This window comes from Orycteropus afer, unplaced genomic scaffold (genome assembly GCF_000298275.1).
Source record: "Orycteropus afer afer isolate SDZICR_OR568_19922 unplaced genomic scaffold, OryAfe1.0 scaffold00212, whole genome shotgun sequence".
NCBI lineage: Eukaryota > Metazoa > Chordata > Mammalia > Tubulidentata > Orycteropodidae > Orycteropus > Orycteropus afer.
Window position 1 is genome coordinate 4,555,580 of NW_006921799.1, and position 9,350 is coordinate 4,564,929.

General features: G+C 38.7%; 1 protein-coding gene across 1 annotated transcript in view; it reads right to left on the reverse strand.

Moving 5' to 3' along the window:
• PIBF1 (progesterone immunomodulatory binding factor 1) overlaps positions 1-9,350 on the reverse strand; it is a 529,275-nt gene that overhangs the window by 407,132 nt on the left and 112,793 nt on the right. Inside the window, exon 9 of the mRNA XM_007948312.2 lies at positions 3,239-3,337. Within this exon, the coding sequence (XP_007946503.1) occupies positions 3,239-3,337 (99 nt within the window). The remainder of the gene's footprint in view (positions 1-3,238; positions 3,338-9,350) is intronic.

Genomic DNA, 9,350 nt, shown 5'->3' on the forward strand with positions numbered 1-9,350 from the left:
TAGCAAAGTTCAACAAGACAGAAAATAACAAATGCTGGCGAGGTTGTGGAGAGTTTGGGACTCTCATACACTGCTGGTGGGACTGTAAAATGGTACCACCATTGTGGAAAGCAGTGTGGCAATTCCTTCAAAAGTGGGAATTAGAAAAACCATTTGACCCTGCTGTTCCATTACTAGGTATATACCCTAAAGAAGTGAGAGCCATGACAAGTACAGATATATGCACACCCATGTTCATTGCAGTACTATTTACAATAGCCCAAAGATGGAAACAACCTAGGTGTCCATCAACTGAGGAATGGATAACCAAACTATGGTACATATACATAATGGAATACTATGCAATGCTAAAAAATAATATAGAATCTGCAAAACACCACATAATGTGGATGAACTTGGAGGACCTTATGCTGAGTGAAATAAGACAATCACAAAAGGACTAATATTGTATTAGTCCATTATTGTAAAAGTTAAGGAAAGGTTTATCTATAGAAGGAAATTTTCTTTGTCAGTTACCAGGGGTGGGAGGGGAGGGGAGGGAATGCTGTTAGATAGACAGAGGTAAGTATTGATTTGGGTGAAGAGAAGGACAAAATACCAAATGTGAGTGACCAATATGGCGGCACTGAGGAAGAGAAAGACATAGAGAGGTACGTGGGAGGTACAGACAAGAAAGATGAACCCTTTTGCACATACGGTACTGTGTTGTCAGTGAAGGCAAACATGGGTATATGGGTGGATAGATGAGTAGACAGGCTGAACAATTAGGTATGTCTATGAAATGGGGAGTAGATCCAAGAACATGTATAGGGTTGGCAGACAATGGTCCTATAAGTGTATGCGAATGATCAGAATTCCCAGGTGTATATCAGAGCTGACAAGGGGCAAGGTTGTGGTCACTGCATGGTCACAGACAGCTACCCATAGGGACCAAGTAGTTGAACCTGTGTGCTTAGGACCATAGTCGCAGGGGACATCAAGCTCAATTGGCATAACATACTATAACATTGTTCCACCTCCTACTTTGGCAAGTAGTGACTGGGATCTTAAAAGCTAGCAAGCTGCCATCCAGATGCAACGATGGGTCTCTCCTCATCCAGAGCAAAGAAGAATGAAGAAAACCAAAATTCATGGAAACAATTAGTCCTAGCGACTGGTACACCATCCGATCTGCAGCCTATATGACTATGAGACCAGAAGAACTAGATGGTACCCGGCTAGCACTGTCATCCACTTGAAAGAAGATCTATGTAGGAGATCCTTGATAGTGGGGGAGAACAATGTGGAACAAAACTCAAAATCATTTGGAGAAAAAAAAAATGGGAGGGAGGGACCAGGTTTGCTGGTCCGATAGAGCCTGGTGGAACCACTGAGACTATGGTCTTTAGCTGCCTTTCAGATCTGGAATTGACCCCACACCTGTGGTTTCCAGCCAAACATAAGACAGGCATATGACTTGAACATTTACGTCAAGTAGATACACTCCTTGGAGAGAACAATCATGGGGGAAAGAAGGGCTACTTATGCACTGGGAGACAGCTCAGGGGGCAGGAGTCCATGAAGGGATGGACACTGGGAAGAAGTGACTCTTGGGAAGAAGTGGGAGGGTAGCTGTTACACTGTGGTGAATTGTAGTCAATGTCATGAGACAAAGTGTATGTGAATTGCTGTACGGAAAGTGAATTTGCTCTGTAAATCTTCACCCAAATCACAATTTAAAAAAAAAAAAAAAGAGCTATTAAGCCATGAAAAGACATATTGTTGTTATGTGCCGTTGAGTCGGACCCACCTCATAGCGACCTGTCCTTGGATTTCTGAGACAGTATCACTACAGAAGTGGATTGCCCCATCTTCCTTCCGAGGAATGGCTGGTGGGTTTGAACCACCAGCCGTCTGGTTAGCAGGCAAGTGTCTTAGCCACTATGCCACCAGAGCTCCCATGAAGAGACATAGAAAACCTTAAATGCATATTGCTAAGTGAAAGAAGCCAGTCTGAAAAAGGCAAAACTACAGAGGCAATAAAAAAAAATCAGTGGTTGCTAAATGTTGGGAGTAGGAAGAAAGACGAGTAGATGAAGTAGTGAAACTATTCTATATAAGTCTGTATCACATTGTGTATAATATTGTAATGGTGGCTACATGGCATTACGTATTTGTCAAAATCATTAGAACTATACAACACAAAGTATGAACCCTGGCATAAATTATGGATTTTAATTAATAATAATGTATTACTATTGGTTCATCGATCGTAACTAATAAACCACACCAATGTAAGATGTTAATAACAGGAGAAACTAGAAGTGATGGGGAAGAGGCAGTAAACAGAAACTCTGTAGTTTTTGCTCAACTCTTCTATATAAACCTAAAACTACTCTAAAAAATAAAGTATATTTAAAAAAACAAACAAAAAAGGTAACCTCTCTATTTACTTTGCATGCAGTCAAAGCACTGAAAGTTTAGAGGGTTTAATGAGGTAATGACATTTACCTTAATATTTACCAGTGAAATTTCTTTTAACCAGGATCTTAAAATAAATATCATTTTCTATTGATAAATTAAAGATAATTGTCTTCCCCTCCCTCCAATGCACATACAATAGAACATATAGATTTTACAAAAATGATCAAGGAAGTGTAAAACAGTAAAACTATGTGGACAACTTTTTAGTGGGTTCTTTTCAAGTAAAACATTCATCTACCTTATGACAAATAATTCCACTCCTATCTACCTACCAAAGAGAATAAAACCATATACCCATAAAAAGAGTCTTCATAACAATTTTGCCAAAGTGGAAACAATCTAAACATCCAATCAGCGGGTAAATAAACAAATTGTGGTATATTCATACTCAGCAACAATTAGGAATTTACTGATACACACACAGCATGGTTGAAAATATAACACTGATGAAAGAAGCTAGACACAAAAGAGTATATCTGTATGATCTGTATTTTCAGTCCAAGATCAGCAAAACCAAGGTATGGTGTCAGAAATGAGAAAATGGTTGCCTCTTAAGGGTTAGGGGTTAAGTCTGATCAAAAGGAGCACAAAGAAACTCTATGGGATGATTGAACTATTCTACATCTTGTTTTCAACATATGCAATAATAACATATTATAAAAACAATGTATAGAAATCATATTTCAACTGAAAAGAAAATTATACGTTCATTAATAATATATTCATGATAAAAAAAACTGAAGAGTTTTAACATTTCTGCTTTCTGGATCCTTACCTGTCTAAGAGCTGATCATATTTTTCTAAAGCATCCTTTTCGGCCATCACTGCTCGTTCCTTTTCAGCCACTGCATTATCTCTTGCTTCTCGGAGATTTCTAATATTTAAATAAACACTGCCATTACTTCAAGTACATAAATATCCACTTTTTAAAGACTCACAATGTTCTTGCTAAGAGTTGGACTATACGGCAGTCTTTAGGACCCACTAGAGTTTGGTGACCCAAAGTGTGTATTACATTAATCCGGCTGGCCTGATGAGTTTCTAGTAGCACAAGGCAGTGCAGGTGCAAATATCATTTATCTCTAAATATCACGCAACCGTTCTCCACATACAGGTCAAAGGGGAGGCTAAGATGTCTGTATAACTAATTTTGTTCTTACATAATAAACTGAGGTTTGTTGTTGTTATGTGCCATTGAGTCGGTTTAGAGAAGTTAATAAGTATTTTATAAAATATCTTAAGTAAAAGATAAAATATAGGGATCACAAGAATGAAAATGGGAAAGAAGTCTGGGATACAGGCAAGAGAACAGTTGAAATGATGAATCTTGAAGTGTCAGTTTTAGAGGAAGGGAAGAGAAAGGAATAAAGAAACGTCTGATAGATGAAAAGAAACTAGAGGGGACAAAGGACTGGAGATCCTGATAAGATGACAAGAAGAAAGTTGGTAAGATATGAGTTGTTATAAAGCCAAGATGGAAGACTGGAGACTTGTTTTGGTGAATGGTGATTCAGAGGCAGAACAGCATTACCAAAAGTCGAAATTTAGTTGGTAAGATACAGTATGACCATTGGAGTGTAAAATGACACAAAGCTGAGATGAAGGTCAATATACATGTAAGAATCAAGGAAGTATGAGCTTAAGGTGTTAGATCAGTCCGCGACTTGGTGTGGCGATGACAAAGGGACATAAAATCAACAGAAAGGTTGCAGTCCCACTCCTCAATTAAACAGGGGGGTGTCCCAAAGATTGGAAAGTAACCACAGAAGATAATACAGTCATGAACCTTAAAAGATCAAATAGGTTTGTCTGTTTAAAAAAAAAAAAAAAAAACAATAACTATGGATCAAGAAAAATATCAACATTCTTTGAGAGTCAGTAATTTCTTTTTCTTTTGGCTAAGACACTTGCCTGCTAACCAGACGGCTGGCGGTTCAAACCCACCAGCCACTCTTCAGAAGGAAGGTTGGGCAATCCTACTTCCGTAGTGATACTGCCTCGGAAACCCAAGGAGGGGTCACTCTGAGTTGGGGCCGACTCAATGGCAAACAACAACAACAACAATCATGAACACTTAACTGGTAAATGGAGAAGCTTCAGTCCTCAACTGTATTTCCTTTCCTGCAAAATTGGGTATTAAAAATAAAAGCAAGTGATGGAGAATGAAATACAACTCAGAAAAAGCTTACAATATGGTTTATGACAGGAAGTATCATTAGAGGGTATTAGTGAGTCATATGCGTTGGAACTGACTCCACAGCAGGGGGTTTGGTTTTGGTTAGTACACTCACCATGCCTCAATCTGTATCATCTAGCTAACTATAATAAGTGCTAAGTTGAGACATAAATAAAATTCTATGGCCATAAGAGTAAGAATTCTTTTTAACCAGAGGCAAAGAAGTAAGAAAATAAAGAGAAAAATTAAAAAAAAAAAAAAAACAGTAGACATGAAAGACGACAAGTAAAAGCAATTCAACAAAAGAAAATTGAAATAAATAAAGGAATGTGCTAAAAGCTGGGGCTTCTTCCAAAAGATTCTCTCAGAGGTATTTGGTGATATCTTTGTATGAACCACATTCTCTTTAGCAGGTATGACCTTACATATCCTATCCACAATCCACATGCTTTAATAAGAAGCAGTATAATTCCACATAAAGATGAGATTCTTTCTTTAAAACTATCAATGGACTTTTAAGGTTTTAAGTTAATTGCTAAGACAGATAACGTATTCTTTCACTGACAATAATAGTAACAACAAACACATATAAAGTGCTTACCATGTGCAAGGGACTGTTACAAGCACTTTACATGTAACAACTCATTTAATACTCACTACAATCCCATACGGAGTAGGTTGTATTATCATCTTCATTTTATGTAAGGGAAGACTAAACTGCAGAGAGGTTAATCATCTCCCTAAGGTCATGGAGGGAACAAAACAGTCTGGCTCCAGAGTTCGTGCTCTTAATGGTACTTTGCTACTTCTCTTAAGAGTCCCATTGTTACACAGAAGTCATATCCTTGGGAAATTCTGATATTTTATGATTTTTATTGTATGATTATATCATAGTAAAAACAGAATTAAATCAAAATAAACCTCAAAAGAATTGTGACTATGTTATATCTGCATTTTTATGGCTCACAGTATGTAACATGCTCTTTTACTGGTTTGATAAAAGACCAGATGGATTGTATTCCTAACACAGATAAAACAAAACTGACCTGTAGCTAATAAATTATCTATTTGTAAATGTCAAATGCATTATAAATGTAACCCAAATACAATTACAGAATAAGTAGTAGAAATCCAAGTGTTCTTCAAAAGAGAAACTTGGAAAATTGGTAGAAGCTATATGGAGCACTTACAAACTAACAAAGCTCAAGTTTTCAAAGTCTAAACTGAGTACATAACCAAATGTAATTGTAACAATAGAAAAGTATTTGGGGAGTTGGCCAAGTAGCCAACATTGTAACAAATGTTTTAAAATACCCAAAATTAAACATTTCATCCTTAGAAACACTAGTGTAAACCTAACATTTGAAACCAAAATTTTGTTTTTCGTGAATCTTTCATTTCAGGCTGTCTTCCACTCCTCACATACATGTATCTACTTCTTCCATCCCCTCTATGTTTTTATGTAGAAGGTAGATTGATAAGAAAGATGGCATAAAAGGGAAAAGAAATCTTAAATCAATTTTATCTGTCAAGTGTAAAGAGAAAGTGAGAATCCTAGTATTATAACTAGAATGTCCAAATAATGTATATTTCAACCTGGAACACTTTTCAGAATAAAGGGGGTGCTATTAATAATTCTGACTCATAGCAACCCTGTAGAACAGAGTAGAACTTCCCCATCAGGTTTCCAAGGCTATCAGTCTTCACAAAAGCAGACTACTCTTTCTTCTGTGGAATGCCTGGTAGAACCTAATTGTCAAACTTTTATGGCAGTTGAATACATTAATGACTGTGCCACCAGAGTCACTATAAGTTAGAATCTGCTCTATGGTAGTGGGTTTGGATTTTCTGCTTTAATAATTACACCAGAGAATAAGTATAAAGGAGAACTTTCTTGCACAAACTGTGAGATATAGTTATGTTAATTATAACATTAAAACAAGAAACTTAAGAGTTAGGACTTCAGGTAAGATGGCAGAATAGGCAGACAAGCTACACAGACCCTCTTTAACAAGGAAAAGAGAAACCAACTGACACAGATACAGAAGATAATCCTGGAGCTCTGAGCTTTGACAAGAGGATACAGAAGTGGATTAAACACCAACTAGTACAAGAACCTGAATGAAAACAGTGAATAAGGAGACTGTCAGCTATCCTGATTGCACGGACAGTTTGAATATTTCCAAGTGGTGTTAGGACCTGAGAATTAACCTAAAAACCGGCCCTGCTCACCAAGGGCTGCATGGATGTGGTGGTTAAGTTTGCATGTCAATTGGCTGGGCCTGGATGAGTGGCTGGGCGGCTGGATGTAGCATTCCCTATAATGAGACTGGTAATCAACTCCATGGTGGAATCTACTGTGAACAGCTGAATAGCTGCCTTAGGGAATGTGGTCTGCTTCCCGTATATAAGAAACAGCTTTGATAATGGTCTCTAGCTTATGGCATGCTCGACCCTGCATGTAGCCGTGTCGCTGTTTAGCAGCCTGCCATGCTCTGCCAATCTTGGAACTTTCAATGGACTTAAATAAATGGCCTGCCATGTGGTTTGGTAACATCGGGACTGTTTTATTTTATTTCTCGACCTTGGGTTTGTCAGCCTCAGCAGCCAGCAGCTGTCTGAGTGAAGAGATGCCTCTAGCTTCAGTGGGAGCAAGAGGCAGAGCTGAAGCCCAAGGCTGAGGGGCTTTCACACAGCAGCAGCACTAGGTAACCACAACAATGGATGACTACATTGGTGGCTCATAACTAAAAAGGTAAACAGCAAAGAAGGAGACAAACTCAGCTGTGGACTTTTGGCTGTCTGGAGGGTTCAGCCATTCTGAATGTTTACAAGCAAAGTCTATTTCAGGTATTGAAAGGGATAGTGTTCTCATTCAGATTCCATAGGCCGAAGGATAGGCTCTGCTTATTGGGTACAGCACAGACATTGGAGGTTGATGACTGGAAAAGTGCAATATTCCCCTTGTTATTCTTATACCTCACACCATCTTGGTGAACAGAGGTGCCAGCAGGAATTCCATCCCAGTCTGTGTGCTCTGACAGACTCTGGGTGCACTGCCTCGTCCTCCCCCAGATGGTTTTTATTTTAAGATTCCAAATTATTATTAATTTCTTTTGCTTTTTTTAAAAAAATGAATTTTATTGAAAAATGATTTATGTACAGTGAAATAGACAAAACTAAAGTGACATGGGTCAATAAATTTTTTCTTTTTTTGCAGTGTTCCCTCCCCTCCTCTCCCACCTCTGGCAACCAACAAAGAAAGTTTCCCTCCATATATAAACCTTTCCTTAACCCCCCACAACAACGAACTAATACTATATTTGTCCTTCTGTGATTGACTTATTTCACTCAGCACAATGTCCCACAAGTTCATCCATATTACGCAGTGTTTTGCAGGCTCTACATTATTCATTAGTGCTGCACAGCATTCCATTATGTGTATGTACCATAATTTGGTCATCCACTCTTCCACTGATGGGCATGTAGGTTGTTTCCCTCTTTTTGCTATTGTAAATACTGCTGTGATGAACATGAGTGTGCATATATCTGTTCCTGTTCTGATTCTCACCCCTCTAGGATATATACATAGTAATGGGATTGCTGGGTAAAATGGTATCTCCAATTCCAGCTTTCTAAGGAATCTTCATATTGCTTTCCACAGTGGTTGTATCACTTCACAGTTCCACCAGCAGTGTATGAGAGTCCCAATCTCTCCACATTCCCGCCAGCATTTGTTACTTTCTGTCTCGTTAAGCCTGACCATCAGTGCTGGTGTGAGATGGTATCTCATTGTTGTTTTGATTTGCATCTCTCTGATGACCAATGATTGTGAACATCTCTTCATGTATTAGCTGGCCACCTGAATATCCTCCTTGGTGAAGTGTCTATTCATGTCTTCTACCCATTTTTCAATTGGATTGTTAATTCCTTTGGTGTTGAGGCATTGGACTTTTCTATAAATCTTAGAGATAAATCCCTTGATGTTGTTGCTGTTGTTAGGTGTTGTAAAGTCATTTCCGACTCATAGCGACACCATGCACAGCAGAATGAAACACTGCCTGATCCCGCGCCAGCTCCACGATCCCGGCTATACTTGAGCCCATCATCGCAGCCACCATGTCAATCCATCTCTTTGAAGGCCTCCCCCTCTTTCGTGGACCCTCCACCCTACAAAGCATGACATCCTTCTCCAAGGAATGGTCCCTTCTGACAACATGACCAAAATAGGTGAGGCTAAGTCTGACCATTCTCGCTTCCAAGGAGCATTTCAGGTGCACTTTCTCCAAGACAGATCTGTTAGTTCTTTTAGCAGTCCATAGTACTTTCAGCATTCTTCGCCAGCACCACAACTAAAAAGCATCAACTCTTCTTTGGTCTTCCTTATTCATTGTCCAGCTCTCACATGCTTACGAGGCAATTAGAAATATCATGGCATCTATCAGGTGCACCTTAGTCCTCAAGGAGATATCCTTGTTCCTCAGCACTTGAAAGAGTTCCTTCACAGTTGACTTTCCCAATGCTACATGTCGTCTAATGTCCTGACGGCTGCTTCCATTGGCATCGACTGTAGAACCAAGCAATGTGAATTCTTTGACGACCTCAATCTTCTCTCCATTTATTGTGATGCTACTCATTGGTCCAGTTGTGAGGATTTTTGTTTTCTTTATATTGAGACGTAATCCATACTGCAGACTGTATTCTTCAACCT